General features: G+C 48.1%; 7 protein-coding genes across 7 annotated transcripts; 4 read left to right on the forward strand and 3 right to left on the reverse strand.

The window, feature by feature from the left end:
* Positions 1-1,224: 1,224 nt before the first annotated feature.
* FPSE_01794 (uncharacterized protein) lies at positions 1,225-4,926 on the reverse strand (the record flags this gene model as incomplete). Its single annotated transcript, XM_009254913.1, has 3 exons — positions 1,225-1,332; positions 1,397-4,455; positions 4,581-4,926. 3 exons carry the CDS (start codon positions 4,924-4,926, stop codon positions 1,225-1,227), a joined length of 3,513 nt encoding a protein of 1,170 aa, XP_009253188.1.
* A 2,246-nt stretch (positions 4,927-7,172) lies between these two features.
* Positions 7,173-7,598, forward strand: FPSE_01793 (uncharacterized protein; the record flags this gene model as incomplete). The annotated part of the gene is made up of 1 exon (XM_009254912.1): positions 7,173-7,598. One exon carries the CDS (start codon positions 7,173-7,175, stop codon positions 7,596-7,598), a length of 426 nt encoding a protein of 141 aa, XP_009253187.1.
* A 2,202-nt stretch (positions 7,599-9,800) lies between these two features.
* Positions 9,801-10,519, reverse strand: FPSE_01792 (uncharacterized protein; the record flags this gene model as incomplete). The annotated part of the gene is made up of 3 exons (XM_009254911.1): positions 9,801-10,250; positions 10,339-10,422; positions 10,487-10,519. The coding sequence occupies 3 exons, from the start codon at positions 10,517-10,519 to the stop codon at positions 9,801-9,803; spliced, it is 567 nt and encodes a 188-aa protein (XP_009253186.1).
* Positions 10,520-11,009: 490 nt separating this feature from the next.
* Positions 11,010-11,635, forward strand: FPSE_01791 (uncharacterized protein; the record flags this gene model as incomplete). Its single annotated transcript, XM_009254910.1, has 4 exons — positions 11,010-11,024; positions 11,417-11,440; positions 11,526-11,558; positions 11,606-11,635. The coding sequence occupies 4 exons, from the start codon at positions 11,010-11,012 to the stop codon at positions 11,633-11,635; spliced, it is 102 nt and encodes a 33-aa protein (XP_009253185.1).
* A 990-nt stretch (positions 11,636-12,625) lies between these two features.
* On the forward strand, positions 12,626-13,305 carry FPSE_01790 (uncharacterized protein; the record flags this gene model as incomplete). Its single annotated transcript, XM_009254909.1, has 4 exons — positions 12,626-12,874; positions 12,927-13,007; positions 13,061-13,230; positions 13,287-13,305. The coding sequence occupies 4 exons, from the start codon at positions 12,626-12,628 to the stop codon at positions 13,303-13,305; spliced, it is 519 nt and encodes a 172-aa protein (XP_009253184.1).
* Positions 13,306-15,165: 1,860 nt separating this feature from the next.
* FPSE_01789 (uncharacterized protein) lies at positions 15,166-15,545 on the reverse strand (the record flags this gene model as incomplete). The annotated part of the gene is made up of 2 exons (XM_009254908.1): positions 15,166-15,291; positions 15,345-15,545. The coding sequence occupies 2 exons, from the start codon at positions 15,543-15,545 to the stop codon at positions 15,166-15,168; spliced, it is 327 nt and encodes a 108-aa protein (XP_009253183.1).
* Positions 15,546-15,893: 348 nt separating this feature from the next.
* Positions 15,894-16,957, forward strand: FPSE_01788 (uncharacterized protein; the record flags this gene model as incomplete). Its single annotated transcript, XM_009254907.1, has 3 exons — positions 15,894-15,999; positions 16,061-16,586; positions 16,639-16,957. 3 exons carry the CDS (start codon positions 15,894-15,896, stop codon positions 16,955-16,957), a joined length of 951 nt encoding a protein of 316 aa, XP_009253182.1.
* Between the last annotated feature and the right edge of the window lie 107 nt (positions 16,958-17,064).

Raw genomic sequence — 17,064 nt, forward strand, 5'->3', positions numbered from 1 at the left:
ACGTCGCATTAGCAGAGTACAGTAGTCTTCCTCCTCCTCAGGGTATCAGAAGAATTGACCGGTTAGTAGTTATGAGCATAAGAGACAAAATTATTAGGGCAGCTTATGCCACTTAGATTATGATTCTTAGACTACTTATTTCTACACCCTAAGACTTAGGATGGAGGCCAACTTTTCTGCTACCTACTGGCTCCTGCAACACATGGACTAGATTGAGCACCCTACCTTAGTACTAAGAGACAGATAGCTTTCCCTCGTCCCTCTCTATTATGGCGCTGACCACTGTCACAGATACATACAACCAGAGCCTAACAGAAAACAATACATCTGATATACAAAAGCAACCTTAGTACTTAATAGCTTACTTCTTTTCCCTTCAGCATAACCTAGCAAACACTCTTTAACCACTAAGTTACTACTAAAATACTAACCCTCTACTCTATCAGCCAACTTGCCTAGCTTGTCCTGCCTAGGTCCCTATTGCTAATACCGATCCTAGCTATAACAACGCAATGCCTACTAAACACAGAAGCTTGTAGAGAATAATACCTACCTAGCAGAAGGACAGGGGATTTAGGCTAGGATTGCTGCACAGTAAAGACAGCATGTTCTTATCTCTTGATATTTTTTATATTTAACTCTAACCTCTCTCTATATAAGAAAGAAGTTTCTAAGAAGGAATATATTAGTAGGCCTTTAGACTGTTATCTTAATATTAGATCTGCTAATTGACTGTTCTTTATGGAATCTGCTGTCTATTAAGGTCCTTCCTTCCTAAGAGAGTGTATTTATTCTGCTGAAAATCAGCTCCATTCTAGACCCCCTTACCTAGGTAGGTAACCTTGTTTACGTAAAGAGGATTCTAAGTGTAGTATCCGCATTTTATTATTTACCTAAACTATCATAAAAAGTAATTATAATCCATATGATTACACTGTTTAGAAAGCTTCAGTATAGACTTCTATCTATCGATTGCAAGATGTGGCTGCCTATTCGGTTGCAATGAGGTTTACGTAGCAAACGAGCATATCTCATGAAACGTACTTCATTTCCCATCTACTCCATCTATAGGTACAAAGAGGGCGGGTATACTATAAGCCCAAGTAATCATCACACAAACTCCCAAAAACCCGCCCTCCCTAAAAGAAAGATTTCACCCAGCATATGGTCTTAAAATCCTAACTAGTCTTTTCCCTTTCATTAACAAAAACGCCATGTATGTTTTTACAGAGGCTTGCCGCCGATGAAATCGGACCATCGGCGGACCTCGGCAGGAATGCCCTCGGAGCGAGGGAGCTTCTCACTCATGCACTGAGCGAAGAGGATAGCGGTCTAATATCGCGGTTAGTTTTATGAAGTCTTTAAGAAATTCAGGGCGGGTATGTCATAAACTTACCTGAGGCTCCATAAACAGAGGGACGCCAAAGTCGACGGCATTTCGGCGCATAACATAGTCGACGTCCAGTGTGGTCTTGCCTCGTGACTCAGCAAGGTTGAAGCATCCGCGGATGTCGTACTTCTTGAAGACCTCTCGGAGAGCTCGCTTGTCCTCCTTGGGGAACTCAATAACCTCGACCTCGACCTTGGTCTTGGACTTGGCCTCGATGAACTCCTTGACCTCGGGGCTAGCAGCGTACATCTTGTAGCCGAGAGGGGCAACGTAGTCGACAACCTGTGTCAACCAGGGCTTAGAGACGTTACCACCGAAGAGAAGACCCTCGCCAGGCTCGGGCATGCGGAAGTTCATTGTGGACTGGAGAGAAGTCCAATAGGCCTCAACGAGATCCTTACCGAAGCAAGCAATCTCACCAGTGGAAGACATCTCAACACCCAAGAAAGGATCGGCGCCAGCAAGACGGGTCCAAGAGAACTGGGGGACCTTGGTCGCAACGTAGTCGCGCTTCACGGCCATGAGATCAGTGGTTGGGGGGACGTTCTTACCAACAAGGGCCTTCGTAGCAGCATCGATGAAGTTGGTTCCGAGGACCTTGCTGACAAAGGGGAAAGATCGAGAAGCACGGAGATTGCACTCGATAACCTTGAGGAGAGGCTCACCACCCTCAGGGTTCTCGGCCTTGATGATCTGCATGTTGAAGGGACCACTGATCTTCCAGGCCTGAGCGACCTTCTTAGCGATTTCCTTGACACGCTCCATGGTAGTGCTGTCGAGGTTGGCGGGAGGAAGGACGAGGGTGGCATCACCAGAGTGGACACCAGCCTGCTCGACGTGCTCGGAAACAGCGTGCAGGATAAGCTCTCCGTTGGCAGAGACACCGTCAACGTCGATTTCCTGAGCTCCCTCAATAAACTTGGTGATAACCACGGGGTGGTCAGGAGAGACGTTGCTGGCAGCCTCAAGCTTATCCTTGAGATCTTCTTGGCTTGAGATGACAGTCATGGCAGCACCGGATAGGACGTAAGATGGGCGAACCAAAACAGGGTAGCCAACCTGCTCAGCAAACTCCTCGGCGGCCTTGACCGACGTGAGTTCCTTCCAGGCAGGCTGGTCGACACCGATACTATCGAGAATCTCGGAGAACTTTTGACGGTCCTCAGCCTTGTCAATATCTCTAGGATCCGTTCCGAGAACATTGGCACCTCCAGTCTCCTGTAGTCTGAGAGCTATGTTTTGGGCAAGCTGGCCACCCACAGACACAACAACACCCTTGGACTTCTCGAGTTCGTAGATGTCCATAACACGCTCATAGCTTAACTCATCGAAATAGAGCTTGTCTGCTTCATCGTAATCAGTGCTCACAGTTTCCGGGTTAAAATTGATCATAATTGTCTTCTCTCCCATCTCTCGAAGAGCCCTGGTAGCGCTGACAGCACACCAATCAAACTCGACGGAGCTACCAATTCGGTAAACACCGCTGCCAAGGACAATAGTACCGTTGTCCTCAAAGGTGACATCGTGAGTAGAGCCGTTGTAGGTGGTGTAGAGGTAGTTGGTGTTGGCAGGGAATTCGGCGGCAAGGGTGTCAATCTTCTTAACCCAGGGGTGGATTCCGAAGCTGAGACGGTAGGCACGAACCTCGTCTTCGGTGCTCTTCACGGCGTTGGCAATCTGTCGGTCGGAGAAACCCATCTTCTTGGCCTTGAGAACCTGATCTTTCTTCAGGCTCTGGAGGCCACCAGCCTGCTCAAGCTCGCGAGTGCAGTCAACGATGTTCTGCAGCTTGTGAAGGAACCACTTGTCGATCTTGGTCAGCTCATGGACCTTGTCAACGGAGTAGTTCTCGTGGAGCATGGCTTGGCCGACAGCGAGCCATCGACGGTCGGTAGGGTTCTGGAGCTCAAAGTCAAGATCCTCAAACTTGTCGCCCTGGAATCCAACGAATCGAGGATCGACCTGACGGATAGCCTTCTGGAAAGACTCCTCAAAGGTTCGGCCAATAGCCATAACCTCACCGACCGACTTCATGGCACTGCCAATGTCGCGCTTGACATGCTGGAACTTGGAGAGATCCCATCGAGGAATCTTGGTGACGATGTAGTCAAGAGAAGGCTCGAAGTTGGCGGTAGTGGTCTTGGTAACAGCGTTGGGAAGCTCGGGCAGGGTGTGACCGAGGCCGATCTTAGCAGCAGTGTAAGCAAGAGGATATCCAGTAGCCTTGGAGGCCAGAGCAGAGGATCGAGAAAGACGAGCGTTGACCTCAATGACACGGTAGTCAAGACCATCGGGCTGGAGAGCGTACTGGACGTTACACTCGCCAACGACACCAAGATGTCGGACAATCTTAATGGCAGCACTTCGGAGCATGTGGTACTCCTCATCACTCAGGGTCTGACTGGGGGCAACAACGATGGAGTCACCGGTGTGAATACCAAGAGGGTCAAAGTTCTCCATGTTGCACACGGTAATACAGTTGTTGTTGGCGTCACGAACGACCTCGTACTCAAGTTCCTTCCAGCCCTTGAGCGACTTCTCGACAAGGATCTGAGGAGAGAGGGTGAGAGATCGAGCGGCCATGTTGCGGAGCTCCTCCTCGTTGTTGGCGAAACCGGAACCAAGACCACCGAGAGCATAAGCAGCTCGAACAATGATAGGGTATCCGACGGTCTCGGCGGCCTCGAGGGCCTCCTCGACAGTGCCAACAGCGATCGACTTGGCGATGGGGATGTTAATCTCTTCCAAAGCCCTAGCGAAGAGGTCACGATCTTCACTTAGCTCCAGAGTTCGAACGCTGGTACCGAGGACCTTGACGCCGTACTTCTCGAAAAGTCCGAGTCGCTGCATCTCAACACCAAGGTTGAGAGCAGTTTGACCACCAAAGGACAGGAAGATACCATCAGGCTTCTCCTTCTCGATGACGTAGGAAACATACTCGGGGGTGACGGGGAGGTAATAGACCTCATCAGCCAAACTGTGGTTGGTCTGGATGGTAGCGATGTTGGGGTTGATGAGCACAGAAGCAACACCGGCTTCCTTGAGAGCCTTGAGGGCCTGGGCGCCTGTGATTTATCGATGTTAGTTTGTGTATCTTTTTCTTTTTTAACATTTTGGTGACGAGTCGCGGGGTAAGTCGGTGAGATTTTCGCATGTCATAGATAGACAGTTTCGGTTTGGGTATGCTAACCTGAGTAGTCAAACTCTCCAGCCTGTCCAATGGCAAGACCACCACTTCCAATGACAAGAACCTTCTTGACATCAACGGTCTGAGAAGGCTTGATAACTCCACTGTCGAGGTAGGCCCTGGGGTTAGGAGCGTCTTGAGCAACGGAGCTGTATCCGCGCATAACCTTGAGGGTGCCCAGGCGCTTCGAGTTGGCGGGTCGAGTAGCAGCCATTGAGACTCGGCATGAGGCAGCGAAAGGGCTCACCGAGGAGAATGAGCGAGAGGGCAAAGCTCGCGGGACCCTGCGTCCATGACGGAGCAGGGCCGGAGCTCGACCAGCGAGAGTGGTTGCCAGGTTGAGAGGCATTGCAGCGGATAATTTGCACGTATCAATGCAAGCTGAACCGTCCCGCTGGCGAGGTTGCCCTTCTTTGTCCCGAATTAAAGGTCGAGGGAAGCGATGTTTGTGAAGGACACAAGAGACGGTAACTCTGTGGAATGATATCCAGAAGAGAGGGGAGAAGGGAGGTAGGGGAGATGGGCACTCTTTGAAGGAAGAAAAATGGCGGGCGGCACGTTGCCGCTGATAAGATAAGAAAAGGCCTACGCACCTCCGAAAATTATTCTGGTGGGTGTGTGACTCTACGGATACAAGAGTTGTGACGCAGCCAACCAATCCCTAGGCCAAGTTGGTGCTCAGATACCTCCGATTCTTGAGACACAGACACAGAGACAACCAAGTGGACTGCCCCAACATTTCGGCCGTAGTGAGAAAATTAACCAAGATTCGATAGAGATCATCCCCTACTAGCGTCTCTGTCGAGGGTCTCTTCGTGGAGTAATCAAGGCACGTAGCTTTCAAGTTGTCAAATTATTTGCGGTTTGTTGTCCCAATTGGACTTTGAGTTATAAGTATGTCCAATGATTTAGCATGTCTGTCCATTCAATGGCCTATCTATCTGTCTGTACGTCGGCAGAAGCTCTCAACACTTGGATGTTTGCTACAGCACAGTCCAATACGGTAGCTGTCAGTACATATTACCTGCAGGCCCTTGCCAGAGCTCCCCAGATCCAGCTAAGCTTATGGGTCCGATTACGGCGACAATTCAGGGCACTTTGGAATCCTGGTAGAAAAAGAGACAGAGAGGACAAGGAACACGGTAGACAAACGGCTGTCAGCAACAAGGGAAATAATTCTACTGGGTACTAGCATACGTCTAGAATAATTGGCGACTTCTCTCTGACCCATTGAAAAAAAGAAAAAGTAACCAATGCCGTATTATCAATATCAAGCTAAGATAGTTGAATGCCCGGCATCGGCGGCTTCAGCGGTGATACTCTACCGCCTTTTCCGCCGCTATCCAGGGTCTAAGCGGTAGCAAAAGCCGCTGGAAGAAGTTTCTGAGTCATGAAGATATTCCGAATGTCGAGGCTCTTGTGGGTTAACTACTGGGTCATGTCATGATGCGCAATTCTTTTCTGGCGTATCCATGATAAGGCTCTCGTGATATTGTTTACTTTGCCCAGGTTCTGGACATACCTATTGTTCATTAATGAATGTCCAATACTTGTGCTTAACAAAATTCATTACATCATTCGGAATAACCATCGGATCATGCCTGAACCCCGCAGTGTCGGACAACATTTAAACACACTCCGCCAACCCAAGCAGCAATGAACAACTCTGCAGAAAAAGAGACACCGAGATTCCGAACCTACATTTTCTGCCATCGCATGTTATGATAGCGATCAAAGTTTCGCCGAGCAAGTGGCACAGCAACCAATCCGTCGACCCATCGACCCATCGACCCATCGAACCATCAGTCAAATCTTATTACCCTGTAGCCCTCGCAACAATTTTCAAACTTTCGCTTACACGCCATTGGCCAATTGACGCAGCTTACTCATTCTCCAACTGAAAACCAACCTCAACACAATCGCCTCAGCATGAAGAAGGTAACAACTTGATCCAGGTGAATCCACCAAATGCAAGAGACTGCTCATACAGTCTTTGGATTTATACGTATACATAAATGCCCGGAGGTGATGGCTAGTCACTGTAGTTCATGTTGGACACTCGTGGCATGTGAGACTCGACAGAAGCCGATATAGCATCAATCTTGGTATGGCTTCATGTTCGGATGACTACTGGAATAAAAGCTCTCAGTATACCACCAGAGAATTTGCTGGGAACAAAAACAGACTCAATACTACCCCTCACTCCTGGAGTTATTTACCACCGGCGTCAGAAAGGACAACACCCAAACCCTAAGTGCTTTGCTATACTGTGAGGTTTAATATGCCACGTCAGGCTGGGAGCGACTTGAATCAACCAACTGTGCCACAGAAATGTCCAGAAAACACACGTCAGAGTTATCGACATCGATGGTGTTCTCAAACCTACATGTTGGTAATCCACATACTGGATACTGGAGAGGAGAGGAATTCTAACTTAGAAACCTAATGTTAAAATGTCGAGACTCACATCTATAAGATTTGTTGATTGCCCACTTCTTTCCCCGTAGTCCATCGTCACAAGATATCACCGCAAGATACCATCACAAGCTACCACAATCACAAGACACCCGCCCGGTCAGCCGTACAATCGACAACATGAAGTTTTTCATACTGTTTCTCCTGGCTATCGGGCTTAGTATTGGTATCGCCTCCCACTTCCTCAATCCGGCATCCCTTCGCCCCGAGGGCAACCGAGCCGCCAAGGACGAGTGCTCAAATGTGATCTGGCAGTCCCATATGATCCCGGAATTGCTTTCCGTCTACTGGTCACGCAGTACGAAGTTCAAGATCCCCGCCAACCCTGACAGAGTCAGCTTTGCATCTGTTTCACGCGACCGTACCAGCACGGACGGTAAGATTCACGAGGAGGACTCAAAGTACCGTGTGCCCTCGTACCTTAACTACGAGTACACGACCATGAACGGAGGCATCATCATGGAAGAGAAGCCTGCCGGATTTACCCTGTTGGAAACAAAGCCTTGGGTTCCGGCAGAGCTGACCGCCAATGATGACCAGGAGTAGTGGTATCGACAAAAGCGATACTACTAGGGGGAGGAGGACGGGACGGGACGGAACTGTGGCATCCCTCGTCAAGAAGAGTAAAAAATCACTCAAGTATATAACCCGGTAAGACATCTCCATGGTCTTCATGTATCAAAGAAACTTGTATTAACTGATAAGACTTAGACGAAAACGAACATAACAACAAAGGAGAATGGGCCCTTTTCTTGTGGCCGTCACTTGAGATCTTCGGACAAGGGAACTGGAACGCATTTATTCGGAAAAAGTGAAAGGACATGAGTACACGATCTATGCAAGGTAAGGTGTTGAGACTACGGCCGAAGCAACTCAGACTGATGGATATGCTTCAGACCAAAACGAATAACGAAAAAGGAGTATGGAGTTTTTGTGACACTTGAGTTGGGAAGACCATTGCAATATGAGGCAAGGACTGTTTTTTGAGAGCCAAGTTAAAAGAAATCCATTATAGTCCGTATGGAACAGCCGTGCCCAAATTACTACGAGTTTCTTTGCAAACTATATGTTACTATACAAGGGACATGTTTATTGTGATCACCCGAACAGGCAGCGTGTTCACCATGGCTTTGATCCCACGACTTGTGATTTCCAATTACTGGAAGATGTTATATTTAGACAACGAACAAAGCTGAGTATCCCAAGATACCATATACTGAATGACAAACCAGACCAGATGATGCCTGTCCTTGGGACAAAGAACATGTCCATAAAATAGCTGCCTGAGTACAAACATCATTTGTAAATATAAGACCGTCAGGAATACCTCAAGTTATCGCCGAAAAAAACCTAGCCAATCTGTTCTCAATCGACAAATAATTCGTCACTAACTCTGATACAGAACCCCAAACACTCATAACCCGTTCCCCAACAATACCGACCAGCGCCTTCACAATGTGCTACCAAATTTCTAACTTTCAATGCCGACACATCTCTCGTGTCCGGGTTCCTTGCCGAAAGTTCAAAGAACGCCGCGAGGCATGTCTCCGACCTCTTCTTGACTGGCTTTGCCCGGTCCGAACCTGTAACGAGACAGTCCGAGGCATGCAGCGACCAAAGAACGCTTGCCACGAATGCAGGGCCAAGCCTTTTGAGCAAACACTCGAGCCCCGAACATCCTCTGATATGTCACGGGAGGTCTAGAAGACTCCGGTGGCATCATCGGAGATACAGGAGCTAAAACATGTTGCTTTCTCCCTTCCACCAAGCGGGGAAGGGAACTCAGAAAGACAGCAACCGCAGTACGGTAACTTCAGCCTCCAGCCGAGCCGGAAGCGTCCAAATCGCAGACGCCCCCATCCCGTCTGTCGCCTCAATCACCGCTCCCTCCCATCAGGCCGGACAGCGAAAGGCCAACCAACCTTGGGCCGTGCCCGCCTAACCACCACAAACTTGAACAAACTCTACCGGACAAATGAACCAAATAGTTCCGCCCGGGCTCACTTCCGCAACAAGACCTTGCTTGCGATTGCCGAAGGAGCAAAGACTCGCATTGACATGCGTATCTCACAAGTTTCAGGAGGCCGGCACCAGTATGTTGCGCATCACCCTGTAGAGCGTCGCAACTCCGTTGAGGCGCAACTCTGCCATGTAGATGACGACGAGCCTTTAGCCACAGAGTAAATAAACATCATGTTCTGTCAGTAATGGCCTCATTGACTCTGAAGCAGAATTAGCTAGCCAAAAAGAAGCAAAACAAGAACAACTTATTGATCCTCGAACTAATGTCTCCTTCTTTGACTTGAGATGTGAATAGACGACGTTGCTACATGATCGACTGATAACTGCTAATTTAAATAACACAACTCCTGACACCTCGTGCAATGTTGAGCCGGCCAATATGGCTAGACCCTCTTCAGACCATCCTTCATCCTAAATATGCATATTTGGTTTGACGTGAAACTCGGGGCAACGACCGCAACGCAACGCAACGAACATGGCGGCCGTAAAAGAAAACGATACTGCACTCGGAAACTCCAAGTGCGTGAGCGAAACCAGGGGATGAGATCACCAATACCGCCTTCTCTTTAGTAGTGGAGTCCACAACTTCCTTTATTACATTCCTTGACTCTATAGCCACTTTGATCCGGGCATCCTGCGTTGATCATCGATCGACGGTGTCTAAGATGTTTTCCTACACATCAGAACGTAATTTGTCTCGATGGTCAAATCGGCTGTGAGCCTGCTCTATTGAGCCTTGCCATTCTTAGCCCTAAACTTCTCAACCTCGATCTGAACTTTCTTGTTGACACGGGCTCGGAGCTCAGGTCTGTATCCAAGCTTGAAGAGAATTTCAAGCCACACAAACATGGGAGCTAGGAAGATGGCTTGAACCAGGTTGTCAAGCAAAGCGGGAGCTCGACCCTCATACTTTCCATGTCCAATGAACTGGAAGATCCAACAGACAATGTGCACAGCCAGAGCACCCTGAAAGGTTGAGTCAGGGTTTTGTTGGCGTAGGTAGTTGGCCGAAGCTGTCCCAGCCATACAAACGATGGCCAGAAGAAAACCAGCAAAAGGCTCCAAGAGCAGATAAAGCAAAGAATACACACTTGCGGCAATGACGCCAAGATTCGGCTCCAAATAAGGAAAGTTAAGCCAAGACGGTGTGGGGATTAGGGTACCGCTGTATGTGGCCTGTAGAATGGTAAGCTGGTGTATTAGGTTCAAGTTGATGGGCCAAAATGCACACATGGCTCAGCAACCAGGAGGTGGAAAGACGAACCAAAGAGAATCCTGAGATGAGAATGAGGGGAACGCAAACCATGTGAATGGCAACATTGACCGGATTATGGTGGTAAGCACCATACTGAGAAATGGTTAGCAGGAGTTCGATATGTGGTGAAAATGGACCAGCCTCGAGCCAGACTTACAAAGGTGAGATGGTGTTCAAGATCCAGAGACATGGTGGTCAGAACCTTGGTAGAGACAAGGTGATGAGATGAGATGGGATGAGACCAGACGATGGGCGGTAGTAAATGGAGGTGGAAGAGTGACGCGAATAAAAGTTTATCGAGTCGCGATCAACCAGACAAGCGACTCGACTTAACGTGGTCCGTGAGTTGGTTTGACGATTTCTGAGACTGCGGTTGTGGATTTGAGCTCAAGATAGCCAAGGCGACTAGCAAGATATTAAAAGAACCTTGAAAGGTGCAAGTTGACAGGTAAAGATGATGCTTGCTCGTGGTGCGATGTTGAAGTCGACTACAATTAGGTATACAATCAGGTAGGTACCCCAAGTTTAATGTAGCACAAGGCAGTGCAAGGTAGCACAATCCGAGGCGATGGGAGGAGAAGGTGAATGAACCCCTTTCTCCGGAAACCGAGGTTTGTTTGAGGATGCGCTGATGTAAGGCACCAGAGGCAATGAAAGAGTGTAGAAGTGAATAAGTCAAGATGCCTATGGTACAAGTAAGAAAAAGTAATAAAAAAAGAAGTTATTCAAAAGTAAGAACCAAATAAGGCGAGGCGAGACGAGGCAAGGGAGAATGCGGGTGGCTCGGTACGATGAAGCGAATGAGAGCAAGAATGAGAATGGTTGACTGAGTGGCTTTGACTTTTGGCTTTGGCTTTGCTGAGCTGTCCAGTCCATTCTTCGTGCCTTCCGTTTTTGCGAGGCTTCCTGCCCGCAAAAAACCTCCCCAGACCTGGCAAAGACCCGCTTGAAGTGCACCGCCGCACCTGTCTGTGGAGTAGAGTCCCATAAGTTGGAGCCTCCTTTTCCTTCCAGCCCCTTGATCCATGTCCATCGTTCCTTGCAGCTCGTGTGCTCATCTCCTTAACTTGGACAGACCTTTAATTAGGTACCTACCTACCTGCCTAGGCAGGTACGCACTTAATGATTTGCCGCCAAGCAGACGGAAAAGTAAGGTACTAAGCTTAGAAATAGTCTAACTACCCGTCATGTCATAGGATTGGTTGAGAATGCTTTCTTCTTTCCCTTTTGTAAGTTCCCCAGGTTCTATTTGTATTTTAGTACATGGTTTACCTAGGTACACTTTAGTACAAGTTTAGGATCATAGGTTTTGGGAGGCTTCCATTTGCTTCTCCTCATCACACCACATATATCCTGTGGGATTCTTCTGGAAGGCGCCGGTTGCAAAAGGCTGAGACCTCCACTATGAAGCTTTATTTGTTTACCTGTAGTACTAAGCTGTTAATGTGTGGTTTGTCTCTACAATATTGTTTTCACTCTCTCGAAAAGGACTGCATTTTTTGTCAGGTCCATTTACATTAGCCCTCAGTTACTAAGCAATCAGTAGGTAAGTCATTGTGCTAACAGCCCGTGAGTAAACCATATAAGTAGTATCTTGGATCTCCGCTGTAGGCTCGTTTTCAAAACCATTTATCTCTTTTGAAATCTCTATTGTACTAATCTTCAATAAAGATACTAGTATCTCAAAGATAAATATGATATACTCATACTTTCATTCATTGGGCGTATACATACAACCTACCTTAAATCAGCGTAGTATGGAAATGCAACCTTCATTGTTCAGCCACAGGCGTGGCGGTGCATATCTTGAGCTTTGATTGGATAAGATTCATAGACACGCATAGGCCAGTTCAGCCTCGTTGATATTGTCCAAACTTGCATCTCACTTCGCATTCTTTGTTACGACAAACCGTGAACCTCTTTGCGCCAGCGTCAACAAGGCAAGTAGTCATACTCTGACTCGACACGCCTAGGCCTTTCCAACCTGCATCATTTCACCTCCGACTTCTTTGGGGAAAAAATACGCACCGCCTCAGCGCGTTCTCCTTCCAAATCTACGTCGACCTGTCGCTACTCATAATCTGTCGCACGCGTTCTCCCCGACACTTCCTTCCCATCGATCGCATTGGCAATTCTACTCGACGGTACTTATTAGCTTAAGCTCCCGCTTCATCGAATCTTCACTTGTTTCCGCTCGTCCATCATCCACCGTATCGCGACATACAAGAATCCAGTTCAAATAATACGATCATTCGCCTCCTATCAACATCTTCGCTTCTTCTGAATCCATTTCATCATGTTTTTTCTTTATAACTTGGAACGCAAGGTCACCTTGCATCCTTCTTTCATGGGTCGCAACATGCACGAGCTCGTGACGGGCAAGCTCCTTAAGGATGTCGAAGGTACATGCGCTGGCAGCTACTTCATCATCTCCATCATGGATGCTTTCGAAATTTCTGAAGGTCGAATCCTCCCTGGTCTCGGTATGGCCGAATTCACTGTGGGATATCGTGCTGTGGTATGGCGGCCATTCAAAGGCGAGACGGTAAGGCTATCGCTACTGAGGATTAATGGTTCAGGAGTCTGACTTGACTCAGGTTGATGCTGTCGTTCATTCTATAAACCCGCAAGGCTTCTTCGCTCATGCGGGGCCTCTACGGCTCTTTGTGTCGGCTCATGTAAGTTTCCCCTGGCAGTCATGATGCAACCGCAGTTCTGACACAGACTGCAGTTGATTCCGAACGACGTTAAGTGGGATCCCAACGCGACACCACCTCAATTCACCAACAACGAGGATACCGTTATCGAACCACAGACGCACGTTCGCGTGAAGATCATCGGCACAAGAACAGAGGTCGGCGAGATGTGGGCGATAGGAAGCATCAAGGAGGATTACCTGGGGTATGTTTGTTTTCGTGGTGGTGTCTTTGTGCCTGCTTGCTAACAGTTTGTTCCAGATGTCTTCAGGCCTCTTAGTAATTAGTATTGAGAGAACTCGAAACCGAGCACGATCAGAGGTATTCCACCAAGCACTGAGCATGATCAGTTATTCGACAATAGATGCCACCAAATCATTGGCTACCACAACAAAAGTTTTATTTTGGGGCAACATTATGAACTACTATGCTACTGAGGATACAATTGCATGATGTATCTTGGGCGAGAGGTTCGCTGGCAGGCGGTTCGGCTGGTAAAGCAGTGTCACAATTGGGCTCACCTCCCAGTTCTTTAATGGATATAGGTGTCAAGATAACCCAACGTTAATGATATTGGGAACAGTCTGCTATTAGAAATGGACTTCGTTTCTGGCTTATTTTGAGCGAACGATTAGACAATGATGCAAGATTTCATAGATTGCAAAACATATAATAAAAACACGGATACCCAATCATGCTCATTCCGTCCGCGCCCTGTGAGTGACATACTGTCCGCCCTGCAACACGAGCTCCGACAATGGCCAATTGCAGACGGTAAGGATAGGCTCTGGTTTCCTGAAGCAGCTTGATATTCCCCACGAAACCCCGCAGTCTATGACTCCCCGCTTGGAAACCTGGGGATGGGAGCGGGGGGGCTCCGGGAAAATACACAATATCCTGCCTTGAAATTGGGCTCTCGGGGCTTGCTTCTCCGAGCAAATTGACTTGGTGCATTTATCATCAATTACCCTTACACAATCCCAGATATACATAGCAGTCGATATGAGTAGAGTATGGGCCTCGGCAACCTTGCGGTTACGACCAGCTTTTGTAACCAATACACTCCGACTGCGCGGTGTAACCAGAAACATGCCCGCCATGCAGCAGTCTAACAGACTGCGAACAGCTCTCCTGGAGGGTAAGAAGGCATTCGGTGCTTGGCAGATGATTCCTGGAGCAAATGTATCACGCATACTGGCAAGATCAGGAGTCGATTGGGTCCTGGTAGACTGTGAACATGGCAACATAGATGGTAAGAGCTCATTGACACTACTCATACTGAAGAATACTGAAGTCTTTTTAAGATGGTGCAATGCACGACGCTGTGCCAGCCATTGCAGCACTAGGAGTCTCACCTATTGTGAGATTGCCTGACATGCAAGGATGGATGGTAAAACGTGAGATTCAAACAGAAACGTCTGTGGTTAAGAAAACAGGGTTAACATTATATCCAGGCGCACTCGATAGCGGTGCTCATGGTGTAAGTGTGGGTGGCTGAAAGGTCACATACAAAAGACTGACTCTGACAAGATCGTTGTTCCGCTGCTGAGAACACCCGAAGAGGCGAGACAGCTTGTCCAATCTGCCAAGTTCCCCCCTCAAGGTCGACGAGGGTTTGGATCTCCCATTGCTCCTGAAAGATTCCATCCTGAGCCTACTTTCACGCAGTATCTGCAACAAGCGAACAATTCCCTCCTGACCATCGTTCAGATCGAGACCAAGGAGGCACTTGAGTCTATCGATGACATTGCTGCTGTAGATGGGATTGATGTTCTATTTATTGGGCCATTTGACCTAGGTAAGTTGTTCAGAGCTTCTAAAAAACTCACAAAACATTAATGCATAATAGGAAACGCCATTGGCCATCCTATAATCGAAGGAGTGATGGCCTCTGAACTGAAAGACGCCATTGCCAAGATTCTTGCTGCCAGCCAAAAGGTAGGCAAGAAAACTGGAGTGTATTGTACAGGAGGAGAACAGGCAAAAGTATATGCCGACATGGGGTTTGATATGATGAACGTGGTAACAGACTATACATCGTTGGCCTTGGTGGCCAAAGAGCAGCTCAGCTTTGCAGATGGAAGCTCTGCACCGGCCAGAGGTAAGGGGTATTAGGAAAGCTCATTCAGCAATTGGGACTTCAGTCCTTTTCTGCCTTATCCATTTGAGCCTCAACTTGTTCGACTGTGAATCTGTGCATCAGCTTGATAGCTTTGCCAACCTTGACAGGGTTTTCCTCAGGCGCTGTGGACTTGCTGATGTGTATCTGAAATCCCATGTGAATAATGAGTAATTTTAAATTCGACTTGTTCCACCTACCACAGGAACGTCAAAGTCATATATGTCTCTCCATTGTTTGGATTCGGGCTTTGGAAGGTCGACGTTGACTTCCGTATAGTCGAATGGTCTCTTATCCCAGACATCGGACAAAACATGCTTAGCTTGTTTGCAGAGACCACAAGTTTCGCGAGTAAAAAATGTTATCCTTGTTGAAAATAGAAGACGGCGAGTAGCAAACATGATGAAATGATTTAAGAAACCGGCTTTGATTACAATAACCAATAGTTGCGCATACACGAAATCTGGATACAATCTGAAATGGTCTGAGGAAGGGATTCACAGATGAAATGGGTGTTATGCAACCCCGCACTGAAAAGGGAAAGCGGTCAGATAATAGCTGACCCAGCTGTTTCCGTTGTCAGTGGGCATCGTCATCGCCTCCATGGGTGTCAGGTCAGAGCTTTGAATTCTAGAAGCTCCCACCCCACCAAAGTCTGCGATACCCAAACCCGTCTTCTATCGTTTATTTATACGTTTGAAACTCCTCAATTCAAGATTGTGGAGCCCAAATCTCATAATATCAACGAAATGGCCCAAAAGTGTGTCCATCAAGGTTGTGGAAAGGAGTTTACGGACCCTGATGAGAAGTGCGAGTACCACCCCGGTCCGCCTGTTTTCCACGAGGGGCAGAAAGGTAAGTTGATCAAGCAACAGCAGATAGTCCGATGCTCTGTACACTGACTCATCACGCAAAGGATGGAAGTGCTGTAAGCCTCGAGTATTGACCTTTGATGAGTTTATGGAGATTCCGCCCTGCACGACAGGCACCCATTCAACCACCGACAAGCCTCCTCAGCTAGAGGAGAAGCCCCAGCAGGACGATGCTGCCCTCGCCCAGAAAATCGATGCGTTGAACGCTGCGACTCCTTCTCGTGCACCAATTCCCACTGCTCAGCATGCTCCCACCCCGCCTCCACCAGCTCCCGAATCGGAAGACGACGATCCCAGTCTCGAGATTGCCGATGGTGTTGGTTGCAAGAGAAGAGCATGCGGCGCAACCTACAAGAAGAGTAGCTCGCGAGATAATGAGGAGTGTGTTCACCACCCAGGAGTGCCAATCTTTCACGAGGGAAGCAAGGGCTACTCCTGCTGCAAGAGGAGAGTGCTGGAGTTTGACCAGTTCATGAAGATTGAGGGTTGCAAGACCAAGGACAAGCACTTGTTCGTTGGTAGTGGAAAGAAGGACGACACTACCAGCGAGGAAGTCGTTTCTAACGTCAGGTAAATCTTGTTGACTGGGCGGGCATGTGCTTGTTTATGCTAACAATTTCAGACACGATTTTTATCAAACCCCGGTCAACGTCATCGCCTCTTTCTTCTTGAAAAAGATCGACAAGGGTACCGCAAAGATCGAACTCCAGCCCAAGCAGCTGAACCTCGACCTGACAACGACCGATTCGCCTCCTAAGCGCTACGCTGCTGAAGTTCCTCTTTACGCCTCAATTGATCCAGAGAAGTCATCCTACAGAGTGCTTGGTACGAAACTGGAATTTGTCCTTGCCAAATCTGACGGCACCTCGTGGCCGGTTTTGCGAGGGGATGAGGCCCTGACAGGCGAGATCCTACAGGTTGGTCGTGCTGGAAAGGCTTGATGGGTGCAGTTATCAATAACGAGAAGAATTAAGAAAAAAACCATGATATGGAGTTTGTGTGATTGATATGGCGTTGATGAAAATTTAGATGAGAGCACTCCTCACTA

This window comes from Fusarium pseudograminearum, chromosome 1 (assembly GCF_000303195.2).
Source record: "Fusarium pseudograminearum CS3096 chromosome 1, whole genome shotgun sequence".
Taxonomy (NCBI): Eukaryota; Fungi; Ascomycota; class Sordariomycetes; order Hypocreales; family Nectriaceae; genus Fusarium; species Fusarium pseudograminearum.